General features: G+C 42.7%; 1 protein-coding gene across 6 annotated transcripts in view; it reads left to right on the forward strand.

The window, feature by feature from the left end:
- The window catches only part of wnk1b (WNK lysine deficient protein kinase 1b), a 147,923-nt gene that overhangs the window by 87,216 nt on the left and 44,239 nt on the right, over window positions 1–16,468 (forward strand). For 5 of the 6 annotated variants that reach the window (XM_050035747.1, XM_050035750.1, XM_050035749.1 and 2 more), the window contains exons 6-13: window positions 2,121–2,209; window positions 2,898–3,037; window positions 3,263–3,342; window positions 3,534–3,848; window positions 3,992–4,061; window positions 5,661–5,854; window positions 8,718–9,029; window positions 11,487–12,914. In XM_050035747.1, the coding sequence (XP_049891704.1) occupies window positions 2,121–2,209; window positions 2,898–3,037; window positions 3,263–3,342; window positions 3,534–3,848; window positions 3,992–4,061; window positions 5,661–5,854; window positions 8,718–9,029; window positions 11,487–12,914 (2,628 nt within the window). The remainder of the gene's footprint in view (window positions 1–2,120; window positions 2,210–2,897; window positions 3,038–3,262; window positions 3,343–3,533; window positions 3,849–3,991; window positions 4,062–5,660; window positions 5,855–8,717; window positions 9,030–11,486; window positions 12,915–16,468) is intronic. The other variant, XM_050035751.1, reaches the window with a different exon arrangement.

The following is a 16,468-nucleotide window of genomic DNA, read 5'->3' on the forward strand; positions in this document are numbered from 1 at the left end:
TTTGTTGACATATTATATGCTGAAGCTTCGTCTATGCAGGCGGATACAGATGGAGAGATTTTCTGGAGCATGTAATTTTATTTTGCTACCTTTTTATTAATTCAGGATTGAGCTTCAGCTGCCCTCTTGTTCAGCTTTGCCTCAGTCTCTATTTTGTTCCTCCATTGTTTGAATGAATGGGCCGGTCATTAAGATGCCTTCTGGTCGGCTGTGTAGCCAAACTTCTGAATGGTGTACCTAAAAATCCGACGGGCCTTTAGAGGTTCTGTCTTCTTAGTAAGTGCCAAAAAAAGACCATCTTTACCTCTTATCATGAAGCTCTAACACCCTGCTTTGCATTTAGCTACATAATGCGAACATCATATATTCTCTTATAGCTGTTTTCTTTTCTGTTTGCATTTCCAGTGTTGCCTTTTCTAATATTTCCCCTCAGAAGTGCCTTTTCTTAGTGCCAAACTCCAGAATGGGTCCCTGCTGATGCCTTGTTATTAGTGTTATCCATCAACGTGGGCTCTAGTGTTCTTAATTGGCCCTGAACAGCTGTGATTCATTATGTATTCCTGAGAGGATATCTGGGTTTTTGCGGGAATTAACCCTCGGCAGTCTCACTCACTTGCAGGACCTCTGTCTGTCCAGTGTTCAGCCTTCATTCAGCACTGTTACGGCAAACTGCTCTATTTGCATGGCTCATCAATTTGAAGTACAGAATGGGTATTTCACAGACACAGTTCTGTTTAATTTGATTAGGACCAGTTAATCCTGCAGTATGTAATAGGAACTTGGCAGTTAAAGCTGGAGTAGGCAGTTTTCTGGAAAAGGCATAAGAAGAATTTGAAAATACACCCTCCTCCTGTAGCTCTCCCCAATCTGTCCTAAGCCCCTCCCACCAGAGACGAGTCAGTGAGAATTACCGTCCTGTTTTCTTTGCAGATTTGAAAAGCCCTTCAAGATTTCACAGTGTGATACTAGCTAGCAACATAAACATAAACTGGAATTAGTTGCAACTGTGAGCCTTTTGTTTCAGTTAGCATAAGGCTAAATTATTAAAAACATTTTCTCTCCATCTCTGAAACGCTATATCGTATTTCGTTGCGTTTAATGTCAGACTTTTTTGATAAGTCCATCTTCCTTTTTGGTGTTGAAGGGATGTGCACGTGCATCGGCATTTGTAGAACAGCCAATAGGAACGCCCTCTCTCTGACATGACCTGTGATTGGCCAAAGTTTCCCATCATGGCCTCGATTTTCTTAAGCCTGAAAATGGAGCAAAGAGGAGGTGCAGAAGTCTAGTTTTCTCTGAATGCACTTGAATGACAATACGCTCAACGTTTTTATGGAATTTTTGCTCAGTGTTACCAAAAACACTGCCTTTCCTAATTGGAAGTTTTTTGACACTTTCCAATTTGTTCATATTTCAGACTATTACATTTATTTGTCCTGTTTTCTGTTATTTTGAAGAATAATTGTATTGTGCATGATATACAGAGCCAAAACAAAAACAGCAAGCAAACATGTTTTCTGGAATAAAATGCAGTGTGTACTGACAGATGGCAGCCTATGGTAAATTTCACCCATACATAAGCTGGCAGTGGTTCCCAACTGGTCCAGCAATGGGGTCCAGATTTCTCCTTAGCCATTTGTTCAAGGTCCACACGGTTTAATGCATTCAGCATCATACTTGCGTTTTGCCATGTTGTTGAGCTAGTTTGCCGTCTCGGTCAAGTAGCTGTTAGTAAGTCACTCACCCTACAGCAGGAAACTGAACTTTAAAGTAAAAGTTCTGTGCTGGAAATTTACAGTACTCTAAAATAAAGTGTTTTGTTAACAAACTTGACATGTTCCTTAGTCACTTGCGGTCCATTCAGAATGGACCTGTGACTCACTTTTGGACCGCAACCCACCAGTTGGGACCCATTGCATTAGTGAGAAAAAACATAAATGCTTTGTCCAACTCCAGCAAGTCTGTATGCTTTTTAGGGTGTGTGTGTGTGTGTGTGTGTGTGTGTGTGTGTGTGTGTGTGTCTGTGAGTGTGTGAGAGAGAGAGATTGTGTGTGTTACCAACTCCTCATCTTTCTCTAAAATTTCCCTTGTCTTCACTACTCATCTTTTTGTGTGTGCAGGGAGTGAAGCCTGGCAGTTTCGATAAGGTGGCCATTCCTGAGGTGAAGGAAATTATAGAGGGCTGCATCAGAACAAACAAAGATGAGAGGTGAGACACACACACACACACACACACACACACACACACACACACACACACACACACACACACACACACACACACTCACACACACTCACAGATCAAAGCCAGACACGGCATTGTTGATATTTAGTATTATCTTTGGATTTATAGATGCTATATGGACGCCGCCACGCCGCCATGACTTTGGCAAGATTTGCATTCAGTTTCTAACTTTATTTAAAAATAAAAGATTACAGTAACAACACCGCTACACCCAGTGATGTTTGATAACAAAATCACCCTTTTCTCTAAATCCTGTTCTGATTCACAGCTGCTTGGTCAGAAATAAAAACTCTTCTGTTGGCTCTCTGCTCATGCTGTGGGTCTGCCAAATCATCCACCGTACCCTCCAGTCTGCTGCTTTAGAAACTCAACTAAACCAAACTTTCCCCCTCCCTCTCTTTCACTCTTTGTTTTTCTTCACAGTCCAAAAACTGGTCTCTTGGTGAAGAATAGTCACATGATTGGCGGTCTGTCATCCAACTTGTTTTTTTGACACAGTGTGGAATATATGTGGAGCACTGTCCCTGGACTAAATGTCCCAACAGATAAATTGAACACTGTGTCTGAACCATTAGATTATCAGCTGGAGACCAGCTCACAAGGCATCGCCAGTCTTATACGTATCTAATTTTTGTTCTTCTTGTTCCTCTAGGTATGCTATAAAGATCCTGCTGAACCATGCGTTCTTCCAGGAGGACACGGGGGTCAGGGTTGAACTGGCAGAAGAGGATGATGGGGAAATGATCGCCATCAAACTGTGGCTCAGGATAGAAGACGTCAAGAAGCTCAAAGGTATATAAAAGAATATTTTTCATCTAATTAAGATCTTTTGTATGTAGAAGAAATTGTAATAGGAATATTTTTGTAGTTCCCAAAGTCTTAGCCCCATAGACGTATACATTTAACCATATTTGTCATGATTCAGCACTTATATTGGTAAACAACCAAAAGATTTTGATAACTCCCAAGAAAACAGAGGGACAGCTGATTGACCAGCCATTTGTGTTTTGTTTGTAGGCAAATACAAAGACAACGAAGCCATCGAGTTCTCTTTTGACCTGAACAAGGACGTCCCTGAAGATGTGGCCCAGGAAATGGTACGTACAGTGCTGATGAATGGATGGACAGATGGTGGTGCGAGTAGCGGGAGAACGTGACGGAATTAGGCAAGAAAAGAAAAGACAGAAGGGAAAGAACTATGTAGTCAAAGAGATGAAAACGGGAGGGTTTGATGGGTGAAATGAAAAATCGAGGGGTTTTAAGTGTGTGACTTGACGTAACTCCACAGGTTGAGTCTGGCTACGTTGCCGAGGCTGACCACAAGACCATGGCCAAGGCTATCAAGGACCGCGTGTCTCTGATCCGAAGAAAGAGAGAACAGAGGCAGCTGGTACGAGAGGAACAGGAGAAGAGAAAACTGGAGATTGAACAACAACAACAGCTGCAGCAACAGCAACAACAGCAACAACAACAACAACAACAACAACAACAACAACAACAACAACAACAACAACAACAACAGCAACAGCAGCAGCAGCAGCAGCAGCAGCAGCAGCAGCAGCAGCAGCAGCAACAGGAGACACACAAATCTTCACACACACAGGTTTGTGAAACCGTAAGCTAGCTTGCATCGTTTGATGTCCGTAAGATCAAACAGTTCACATGGTCGTTTTTCCTGTCGTAGAATTTAGTATTTGAATGAAGACCACGTGGACTTGACTCTTGCTTGTGTTTGTTTGTGTGCAGGTAGAAGCAGAGGAGACGGAGGTGGAGCAGCAGCAGCTTCACTATCAGCAGACCGGCATCTCACACACATGTAAGACAAACTAGAAATAGCACGTAGAGCTGATGTCATTACATTCTACACTGATCTTAGACTATTTCTTGTTCTTTCTTTAAATGAAGCCTTTGTAATGTGTGATTTAAGATTCCTGTGAGACCAATGGTCGCAACTTTGTTCCAGCATATCAGTCTCCAAAAATATGTGACAAACGACTGCGTACATCTAACAGAATATTCACCATGAGCCAAGAGGTTTATTCCGGTATCATATTGTCGAAGACTACGTCAATATGCACAAAATATTCCGTTTTTTGATTTAATTCCGACAAAACAATAATCCTACTAAGCTACTGACATGGCTGATGAAAGTTAATATTCCACTAATATTCCCGTGTACATGCAGTTCATTAACAAATGAAATTAAGAGTATGGGAAAGTGGAATGTCTGGAGCTGCTTGTATAGGGTCAGATCAGTGTCATAATGAATGAACTCACGCAGGGTTTCTCACGAATACACATGCTCTGGTTCGCAGTTGTATTTCGGACTCACTAATGCACACGATCTGTTTCGCAAATGCACACGCTCTGCTTCACAAATATTATTTTGAGGCACACTTGTAATATAAATTCACAGATCATGCGAATTGCTGAATGTGCATTTACAAACTGCTTCTCATTTGTGAACCCTCAGGCAGGTTCTTCTGCCTGAACTGTAGGCGGGGCCTCTTCAGTGACGCACACCTGGGCACTCGCTAGCCTGTTCCAATGTGTGTTCACCGAATGCTAGTAAGGAGTCTTGCCTAGCCTCTATAGGACTCGACTTGGAAGAACCTGCCCTGCCAAGGAAGCATCCTTGCCTTTGAGAAGCACGGATTGACTACGTTTACATGCACAGTAACATTCCACCATTATTCCAAGTATGACAATATTCCTAATTTGATACGGCCCATGGAATCAGCCTATAATCCTATAGAGGCTAGGCAAGACTCCTTACTAGCATTCGGTGAACACACATTGGAACAGGCTAGCGAGTGCCCAAGTGTGCGTCACTGAAGAGGCCTCGCCTACAGTTCAGGCAAATCCTGGGAAAAGAACTGTGGGTTCCTTATACCTGCTTTGGATACACACATAAAAATTGAAAATTCTCAGGACGAAGGACTCGGTCCTTGGTAGAATTCGAAGGATCCTTGACACTGGAACAGTCTTTCGACAGGATGATGTAGCCTCCTTGAAATTCAGGAGGTTAAGGATCCTTCCTTGACTTTGAGAAGCACTTAGTGTCTTGCTGTAAATCAGGGGCAGCCATTGTTGAGTGTGGCACACAATTTACTGTCATCCTGTTGTCATCTGAAAATGCACTGGAACTGACTGTTAGTTCTTCCTCCCTTTAATTGTATGCCACTAAAGTTCTTACAATGCGTTTTTACAAACCAGTAGAAAATTTGAATGCAAAATTCCTACAGAGATATACAGATCATTCTCACGTCGAAGTACATTTTTAGAAATCATAAAATGATTGTGAGCCTGTGTCCAAGTTATTACTTTAAGATGGAGTTTATTAGACTGATATGTAGACACAGGACTGAAGGTGACCCTCCTGATGTCTTAACACATCTCTTTCTGTCTCTCTCAGCTGAAGGAGGTCTGGACAGTGGCCAAGGTTCCTCCGTTTTCTCCTCAGACTCCCCCCACCTGGGTCAGCTGACCATGTCGTACAGCTGCCCCCCCTCCTCCCACCCCCCTTCCCAGCCCCAAACCCCCTACCCCTCCACCCCCTCTGCTAACCCACAGCAGCACCCGGGCTACGCCCAGCCGCCGCAGCAAATGGTGAGTTGTGATGCTCGGCATTACGCACGCATAGGTTTGATTAGCACTGATGAGGTCATGTTCAACACATCTGTGTGCAGCCTTACGCTCGCAGGTGTGCTGACCACGACTGGTCAGTTTGAAGTGAGCATTGCAGTGTGTTTTGGAGTGGGAGTGAGTAGGAATGAAGTTTGCAGTGTTGCTGAGTAGGATGGGAATGGCGGGTGTTTGTTGAACTAAATACACAAGAGCATGTTGTGATGGGTTTTTATGTGAAGCCGATCCCCTCTGACCTGAAGAAGAGGAGTACTAGAAGGTATTTGGTTTCTTTCCTGCCTACTGAGGCTTTAACTTGCAGTATTATACAGAGATAAAGCAACACAATCAGTCAGCCAATATTAAAGACACTAAAGGAAGTTCAGCCATCCAAGCAGTCAGTTTATTCTCAGCTAGTCAGTCCAGCAGACCAGTAACCCAGGTAGTCAGTCAACCACTTACTCTCACATTATGCCAGCTAACCTTTCATTTTCTGATGTATTTCATCTTAGAAGACTGGAAGTCACTTTATCCTCAGCTACTACATGTCATGCATCTCTCCGTCCTTCGATTCTCTCAGCTGTTTACCTCGTTCTTTCTCCTTCTCTCAATCCTCCTTGTTCTTCACGTTAAAAGCCATATTTTTTTTAAATGCTCCCACATCTATACATCAACTTCTTACATTTGTCATTTACTCACTTACTATTTTTTTTGTTATAGTTGTTATGTTGTATATTTCTTTGTTTTTGTATTTTTAAATTTCTTTTACACATTGATAATCGGGCATATTTGCTTGGAAGCACATCAGCCTTCATGTTTTTTTGCTCTTCTCATGCAGAAGCATTATATTCCAGCCCAGTTGTAGTAAGACAATGTTGGCACTGTACATTTCTGCAAGCCGCAGATACACTACCTTTGTATGTTTCATATGTATCATATCAACATTTCTGAAGTGATGAGGTATATGAGCTGATTTTGTCATCAGGAGATTGAGGGGCTCGTGGATGGCGTTTCACCTTGGTGAGATGCGTGCCAAGCTGCAACAAAACCAGTTGTTTTTTAGTGATTCATCACAGCGTTTCCAGCAGCTTTTCTGCTACCAAACGTGGTTGTTTTTTAGTGACCTGTCATCACATTTCCAGCTGTGATTGTGCCACAAAAACTGGCCAAGACATGATATTTCCCTAACCATAAACAAGTTGTTTTTGTGGCTAAACCTTAACATATGTTAACCACATAAAGAAACGTAAAGAAAGGCTAAGTTTCAACGTATCTGCTACATGATAATGTGCAAATGTGACATACCCTAAAACTCCCTTTTACTAGCCTGGTGTGGCTACAAATTTTAACAAATAAAGGCCTGTCTCAACCATGCGCCTGGTCTGGTTGCCAAGCAGTTCACTTCTTTCATAGAAGTTCTTCAAATGTATAAAATCACGTTGTTGGTTATGTCAAATTATGTGTCCATTCCGTAACTCGCTGTCTGTCGGAGCTAAATTCGATGAATGATTCCTAATTGATATATTATCTGAAGCTGAATTTGCCTGTTGATTTCAGTGATTTAAGCAAACAATAGCCCAGGCTATTAATTGAAGTTATACGGTATCCGTGGTTTGCAGAAACGTGCATTGCCAACAATTATTATTATGGTGTTTGGGTTCATATTCAGGGAAGAACAACAAACAAGTGGTCTTCAGAGAGAGAGATTATTCACCTCAGATATGGCATAAAACTTTTTCCTGAAACTCTTTATAATGAAATATAATAATAATTGGAATTATGCCACTTTTGTTTATTTGCTTGTCTGTTCACTCCTATTTAATACTGATATATATCTTCATGATGTTGACTGAGCACGGTTTCCACTCCTCTCCTGTGACCCAGGATTTTTGTATCTTAGCTCTCTTAACTCAGCTGCTTGTTGACCTTTCAGCAGCAGATGAGTCTTAATTCCTTGCTCAAGAGCACCTTTATACGTACCTATGAATTTCTTATTTAATTTCCCACTTAAGGCATTTCCATCTGGTGACCTTTTGGGTACATGATCCAGTTTAGCAGCACCTACACAACACTGACTGATACTGTTCAGCTGGATGATCCTTCAGTCTGTACTGTAGGCTGATTGATTGAATAATTTAATGATGGTTTGGGCTTATTTTTAGGACATTTCTCAAAAGGCTTATTTCTTAATCCGATGTTGTTCTGTGCAGACAATTTGACTCACAGACAGACTGGTTTATCACATTAAATAATTACGATTATCTTAAATAACCATTGTCTCCTTTTATGTAACATCGTGTTAATATGTTTATTTATTTTGTTTTAAAATGATTCTTTTCAGTTTCTTGTGTCATTTTTCTGTTTTAGTGTGTGTTTCATTTGGTTTTACTGCATTTGTTCATAAGTTATTGTACATTTCTTTGTGATATTTGTGTTTTTCTTTGTTATCAGTAAGGTTTCACTCGAAATTTGTTGATGGAAAACCTGAAGTGTTACTTCCTGATGCAGTGATCTGTCCCACACAGAAATAGTTTCTCTCTTTAATTAATCTTATTATAACTTAGGAGCTGTTACTTTGCTTTTTTATGTATTAAGTTGTAGTTATGGATTTTATTTTCTAAATTGAAATGTTAAACTGTCACGTAGCATCACCTCTTTCATCATATGATTTTCTCAATGTGTTCTTCACTTAACCTCCAAGTTTTCAAACGTGTCTCTTTAGTTTGTGTTTTTAAATGATTTTACTGCTGTTTTCTGTGTTTCGATCATTATTTGTGTCTTTTAATTTCTTTGTGTTTGTTTCCCATGTCGTTCCCACCCTCTTCTATCCTCCCTCCCCGGCCCACAGCCTGCGTTGCGCCGTCGTCGCAGTCGTAGCATGTCTGTTTGCGTCCCCCCCTCTTCCTACTCTTTTTCCCATGCTCTTCTGCCCCTGGCCATTTCGCCAAAGCAGCCCTCCACCCCTCCTCCAGACCTGTCCTCATCATCCTCCTACACCACCGCCACCACCTCCCCCTGCATGCCTCTCGCTGCCGAGAGGGACACATTCGCTGGGCGCCTCTCCAAGGCCCTGGAGACGGTCCTACCCCTTCACACTGCCTCCTCTCTGCCCAGAGCCAGGCAGCGGAGGGCCAGCCTACCTGCCCTGTTCTCCACCCCTGTAGGTTCATAAAGCTTCATCCCCAGGAGCCACAGTGGTGGTGCAAACCAGAGAGGAAGCAGAGAGAGGAAGATGAGGGATGTGGGCCACACTGGTGTCTGAAAGTAGATGAAACATCTGTTACAGTGTCATTGTATACAGAAACCCACAATAAAGTGTATTTGTTTCTCACTGCTGGATGACACAGTGAATGAAATGGCTGCTAATGACTCAGCTTGTATTACTCATACAGGTCTGTGTCACAGCTTTGTACAACAAGCCAAATGAGGAATGCATAAACACCCAAATGGAATCACAAAATTGAATTTATTTGCTAAGTTCATTAAAAATGCACCATCAGATGTGCATCTTGACCTAGTTCAGTACCACTGCAGCTGTCCCAGGTTTAAACTGCGTGAGCTAAGCCAGTACTGTGCGATGGCAAACGTCATTCGTGCAGTATTAAATCAGTAGAAAAATGCTACATCTATATTCTTAATTTAAGGCATTTCAAGTGGTACTATTTCTAAAGTAGATTAGTATGACCCAAAGTCAAACTTTGTTTACTTTCAGACACTGCTGTGTGTCAGTCATTGTACCCATCCACCTCTCTGTAACTCTCTCTATCTCCCTCTGACAGACCACTATGTGTTCATTTTGAATACAGTGACTGGCTTTATTTTCAACTTTGCTCTATGATACAACTGTCTAATATCATGTGCATCTGCCATCAGGAAAACTGATATTATTAAAGTGGTCATTTTCAAGTACAAAAGAAGTTGCTATATCCAAAATGTAAATGAATAGTTGAGAGTAATTGAATGACTTTAAGGGGTGGTAGATCGATATATATGTGACACCATTTTCCTTTTGTTTGATAGTTACAGAAGCTACACAGGCCTTCTCATTTAAGACTAAGTGTCCTGCCTAGAGAAAAAGTGCTACACCCACCATCTTTTTTTAAGAGCTCTCCAACTATTTTGTAGGGCTGCCCCTGTATAAGAATTTTCCTAGTCGACCAATAGTCGTCATTTAGGGCCATTAGTTGACTAGTCGCCCGCATGTTTGTGATATTAATTTGATTATTAAATGATATATTTTGGGCGGGGCAACACAACGGTTTGAGTTGAAGGTGTGAGAAAGAATAGTATCAGTAATATTACATAGAAATACAAAACCGTACTAATGAACCTTCATTAATATAGGCCTATATTTTATCTACAAGTGCACGTCACACACTGAGCGAGCCGCCTGTTAATGACGCTGTGGGCTAATGGGCATGTAGCTACTTCCATGTTTCAGATGATACGTCATGTTTGTAGTTGACCAATGAAGATGAGTTTCCATATCACCTTGGGTTCGTCCTTCACCTTCTCAAAATGATCCCACACTTTGGATTTCCTGCCCGACATGTTATTAACTAGCCTGTGGAATAACCGCAGGTACCAGCCCTGGAAATTAATGCTGAGTGTGGCCTCTTCCAGCCATATAGATTTTGATTTATTTTGACAGGGCGCAGCTCCCAAAAGAGTTTCATGTTTGGTCTTTTTTCAGCGACGAAGTGACCAATGAAATCTTGCCAACTAATGTCCTTTCTGGTCGACTGTTAGGGGGAAGCCCCAGTTACTGCTAATGTAAACTGAACATGTACAACTGCTACAGCCTCCCATTAACAGTATTTAACTGGCAAAACACCAATTGATTTTTACTATGAAATAGTCACAGGAAATGCAATGTGTGTTCCAGTGCGCTTAGCACTTCCCACTCTCATTCATCAAAAATACATCTACAAAACATCTGGACACTCGAGGCACTTTTGGGCATTTTGTTAGGCAGCTAACAGTAGAGAGATGACAGGAAATAAGGGGTAAGAGATAGAGCTGGCTAATGACATGCAACTGAAGTTGTTGCTGATGGTCAACGCCTTAACTCCCAGGCCACCAGGATGCATCCTTTTTAGATTGCAACTACTTAATTAAAAGATCAACATTCAGCAGAGAGAATCTCTGTGACAAAAGATAGTTTTCCTGAGTGCAGTTGCGTCAAGATATTACTAAGCTTAGAGCCAGCATTTGGCCTTTCCTGTCTTTGTATTATACTCTATACTACCCCACTGCGTATCAACCTGCTCTCACGGTGTCTCCCACTGCTACTGTCTTGTCTTTGGGTTGTCTGCCTGTCTTCGTGCTGTACCGGTCTGTCACTTGGCTGTCTGCCTGATTTACTGCAGCTTTGTGTCTTAACTTTACGTGTTCACTTCATCTCATCACTCCTTTTTACAGCTGTTTGGTTTATTCTGTCCTATTCTAACAACATGACTGTGTTTCTAGTGTGGGGAGAGAATATATGTCCCTTTTTTCTCTTGTTATTGTTTTGAATTGATTCTCTTTAATGCACTGTTTTCTCCATTTCATGTGGGCCTTTGCTGTGGTTCTCTCTGAGTCTCATTCTTAAATCCATTGTATCTCATTATCGCAGCAGCATTCAATGCAGCACTCGTACAGTGCAGGAGGAAGCGCAGGAGGTGGAGGAGCAGGAGCAGGAGGGAGCATCCCCCTCCAAACTCTCCCAGACCCCCCTACTATTTTCTTCCCCTCCATCCCCGAGCGCCCCATTTCCTTCTCGCCTCCTCCCACTGGGCCTCCTAAAGCCTACAACACCCAAAGACGCAAGAGCACGTCCATTCTGGAGGCACACACCCGACACTTCCAGCCTGCCTACCCTCGTTATGGGAGCAGCCTGCATCCCTTCTCTGGAATGGAGGGTGGTGAGCCCCCCTCTCTCCTCATGGTCAATCCTGGTTTTGCAGCAGCTGCTCAAAGACTTGGTGTGGGGGAGCCGCTGCATCTCCAAGGACAATCCGACCCAAGTTTGTACGGCTATAAAGACATGAGAGCCGAGCATGAGGAAGCAGTGAGGAGATTAAGTCTAAATCAAGCTGCCTTATTGGACCATTATGAAGCAATGGCGTATGGAGGATACCCAATGACTGCACACCAGCTTGGCCACTTGAGTTTCCATCAGCAGAGGCAAGCAGCAGCTGCAGCTGCCGGTTTGGGTTATGAGCCCGTCCCTCCACCTCAGCCAGGGTTCCTGCACTCACACTTAATGCAAAGAATGAGTGCACACAGCCCAATCCCTCCCATGAGTGCGCCCACTGGTGGCTCCTCGTCATCATCTGACGGCTGCTATCCTCCACCACAGCACGCCTCCTCTTCTGCTTTCTCTATTTCAGCTCCTCCAGTAATGGCTGAAGCCCCACCACAAACTGGAAGTGTCTTTGAGTTCCATTTAGCTGCAGCCGCTGCCGCTGCAGCTGCTGCTGGAGACCCAAACCTCCTGGCATCCAGACTTTACCGGGCCAGACGGAGCTCCATGGACCTCCCTCTGGAGGACAACACCGGAACTGGATCAGGTGGTTCAGGCACGTACAGCCGTCTCCAGCCGGTGACAGAAGAGTTGTACGCATATGTCAGTCCTGAGCTCCCCTTACCTCCAGGAAGTCTTCTTCTTCACCACATAAGTGCGGCCACTAAAGACAGAAGCCCAGAACCATCCAGTGACTCTATGGCGTCCTCTGACGCCGGAGAGTTCCAGTCACCTCCTCCCCCACCTCTCTCTGCTCCCTTTGACTCCTCAGCCGCTCAATCCATCCCTCACTCGTCCTCCACTGCGCTCTACGACTCACCTGGAGCAGCGTTCCCCATAGATCCCCAGGGACACCCACCCTCCATGCAGGGCTTCCTCCCTGCCACTCCATCCACTGAGCTTGGGGGAGCACCACCGACCCAGCTGGAGACTCTGATCCAGGGTGCCTGGGCTCGGCATGGAGGGGTGGTACCAGCACAGCCGGATATGACATACCATGAGTCATTGCTGGCCATGCAGGCTGCTAACCCCGCTCTGGTACTGAGTTTAGACCTTAAAAGCACCCCGACACCTCTGGGTCAATTACTAGTTGAAATTAGTTGCTTTTTAGCAATCATCTGTCGATTATGGCTTATTTTTCTTTATTGTTTGACTGCAAATTGTCAGCATCTGAAAGGTTGAGAACTTACATTGCCTTTGACCTTATTTTCATAATCTTGTGCCTATAAGGTCATTTGCCAGTTTGCAATTGTAAAACATCAAACTTATTGATTAGAGTAGGTAGATAGAAAATGGTTTTACCCATCAGGTAAAGTGAACCCCTCCATGAAAAGCAGCTGCATTAATTCATACTAGTAATTTGACCCAGAGGTAATTATACCAATCCCTGTTGTTTTTTTACCCTACCGACCCAGGAGCCCCAGCTGATGCTTACTTATAGTCTTTGGTTGTGATTTTAATCCCCTCCAGTCATATCGACACTACAGAGAGAGTCTCATGGTCTGCCTTCAAAATGTCTAACGTTATTCATTCATCGATTAGAGAGGAAAAATTTGTTGGTCAAGAGTGCAGCTTCAGGGGCCGAGTCCACCAAAGCATTTTTACCCAAGGCCAGCATATTTTTTTAATTCTTTGGGAATGAGAGCACTACATATTTTACGCTACGATGCAGACACCAGCAGCATGATAAAGCGCTAAGCGTGTGTTCTGTGCTGCATGTTTAGCTTCTAGTTTCTGAGCTCCAAAAGTTGAAAATTGTTCATCTTTGGATAAAACACTGTGCTTTTCAGTGTCACTTTTTACTTACCCATCCATCATGGTGGTGGAAGAACAAATACCACAGAGACCAACCATCACATCTTACGTGCACAAGTGCTGAACAACAACAATGGAGGAGAAATATGTTAATATACTGTATATACTGTATATTAATATGTTTCCTGTCGTGAACCCACACAGACCAGTGGGTCCATCTTCTCTCCCTATGTGCTTCAGCCTTCCCCTCATCCAGAGCTAGTACTCTTAATTATTATTTCTGCGTATATTCCATATCATAGCAACCACACGCAACCAAACCAAAGCATTACACGTAAAAAAAACACTGTGCTCTTGAAAGCCTCCAGCTGGGCGTTTCCTTGGAAGCACCTGGTGTTTTGAGCTGGGAAAATGGCTTTGGTGGACACGGGGCCTAAATCAGCACGACCTCAGTAAAAATGTATAGATGAGGGCACGACCCAGAGCTACATCTGGACACAGCCAAGACCAGAAACATTTGATTTGAAGTCCCAACATAAGACTCAGTATCGTGAGTTGAGAATAATTCTTTTAAAAGCAACATTAGGAAGGAAGTCTTTGAGACAAACTCTGGTGTACCAGCTTTATATGCAGTCTAAGCCCCCTCCTGTCTGTTTTTATGTTGTGTATTTCATTTATTTTGTCAGTATCAGTAAGTAAAATTTTGTCTGTATGTTCATATATGAATGTATATGAGAAATGTGTGTTTGTGGGAGTATCCTGTATGTATGGTATACTCACATCTTTGCTCATACAAATCCAAAGTCCGTTTGGTCCTAGGACGACATTTACTACCTTGAATAGTGATCGTTGTATCTGTAAAACTTTAAATTATTAGTCATATATTCTATACACCTGCACATTGAATATTATGGTAGGAATCCAATAAAATCAAAGTATGATAAAGCTGTGAGACTTTGTTGATTTGTATGGACAAACACACAGAAACATACAACAAAACCGATGGGGGCTTAGACAAATCTCGCAATGTAACCTCACAGATAGACATTTCATTTGTATATTTTAGATTCCTTCTGTTGTTTTGTGTTGTACTTCCTAAAGATCCTGGCTCTCAGTCGGGTCTTTATTATAGCATATTGTGTGGTCATTTCCTGCCCAGACTGAAAATCAACTTCCTCCACAAGGATCAAAAGTCACACTTCAGATTCATTAAACCCTTAGAACACTGATGTTATCAGTGTCACCTCTTTCTTTGTTTACATTAAACCACTTACGATCACTGGCCTTTCTTTCTCACATTTTCTGTCCTCTGTTTTTTTTTTTCATGTCATTTATCTTAAGTTTACTATCTTTCTGTTCAGTGTACTTCAGTTTGCTTATTGGATCTCAGTGCTGTGAAATTCTTTATTGTCTTTATGCGACTGCTTATGATGTTAGGAGAAGGTAGGTCGCAGTGTGTCTGGTGCAACATACGTGTGTAAGCTCCCACCACACTTTGTGAGGGTTGGCTTCATGACAAGTAGGAAGTTGCAAACAGCCAGGGTTGTGATGTCTGTGTGCTGCTGTTCTGCAGTGCTGTAGATTATTCAAAAGATTCAGGAAGGAAAAGTACAGCTTTGTTTGGCTTGCTGCTCAATGCACCAGTGTCAGGAATCAAAAATACCAACGTTTGACATGACTGGAAATAAAAGGAAACCCTCAACATTTCAGACCACTCAAACTTTCTTTAGGGGCTTTTAAAAGTTTTTGTCAGGGTTTTTACCCTAATTAAAGCACAACAAAGGCAGAGTTTAGGACACGTCATACAGTGTCAGGATGATATCTCAAAAACCTAAACCTACTTTGAAAATGTATTCTCCAATGATCGTCACAACTTTACGAACGTGATCAGGTAATGTGTCAGATAAGCTCAGGAATATTTGCAGTTTCAGGGTGCTTTCAAACCTGCCCTGTGTGGTTCAGTTCAATCCACCTCAAGTTCGTTTGCCCCCTAAGTGCGGTTCGTTTGGGCAGGTGTGAACACAGCAATCACAATCTGCTGCTCACCAAAACAATCGGACCAAGACCTTCTTAAAGAGGTGGTCTCGGTCTGGTTACAACCGAACTCTGGTACGGTTCGTTTGTGGTGAGAACGTGTTCCGACCTCGATCTGAACCAACTGCAGTCACATGACACATTGTTTGGGTTAAACATGAGCATGTTACAGTCCTGGAGGATTATTAATGTGCACCTCCTCCTGTACTGCCTTAATATGCACATTCAGCACATCCAATGCATCAAAACATTGTTTTCTAGTTGGAGCCGCGCCTCGTTTTCAAACTGTATGGTTTGACTAAAATGAACAATGACAGCAATATAGTCCACGATGAGCAGCGCTAAAATCAACCTGCGTAGTTGTTTTTCCCACATGGAAATTCTGACCAATCAAGAGCAGCTTTCTTGCGCAGGCATTTGATCTGGTCCGCTTGTAAATGCTGCCATGAGAACACGAACCAACTCGAGGCAATTATACAGCTTTATAACTGATTCAGACCAAAGCAACCAAACTCTTGGTCTGAAAGCACCCTTAAGCTTTTGGTTTTACTACCTAATTATCATTAGGAACAGGTAGAGTTGGCCACCGCAATAATAACAAGGGGTGTAATAGTACACACCAGTTTAGGAGTCATGCTTCCGTACGAGTTCAGTACACATGAAAAAAAATATGCATAAAAATATATTTCATTTGTTTTGAACAGACAGTAATGCAAGTGTCAAAGACGGACAACATCCTCCTGCTGGGAACTGAAGTGAATTTTGCCCACTGACCTACAACTTTGGAAAGTGAAAATACAAAA

Source organism: Epinephelus moara, chromosome 23 (genome assembly GCF_006386435.1).
Source record: "Epinephelus moara isolate mb chromosome 23, YSFRI_EMoa_1.0, whole genome shotgun sequence".
Classification (NCBI taxonomy): domain Eukaryota; kingdom Metazoa; phylum Chordata; class Actinopteri; order Perciformes; family Serranidae; genus Epinephelus; species Epinephelus moara.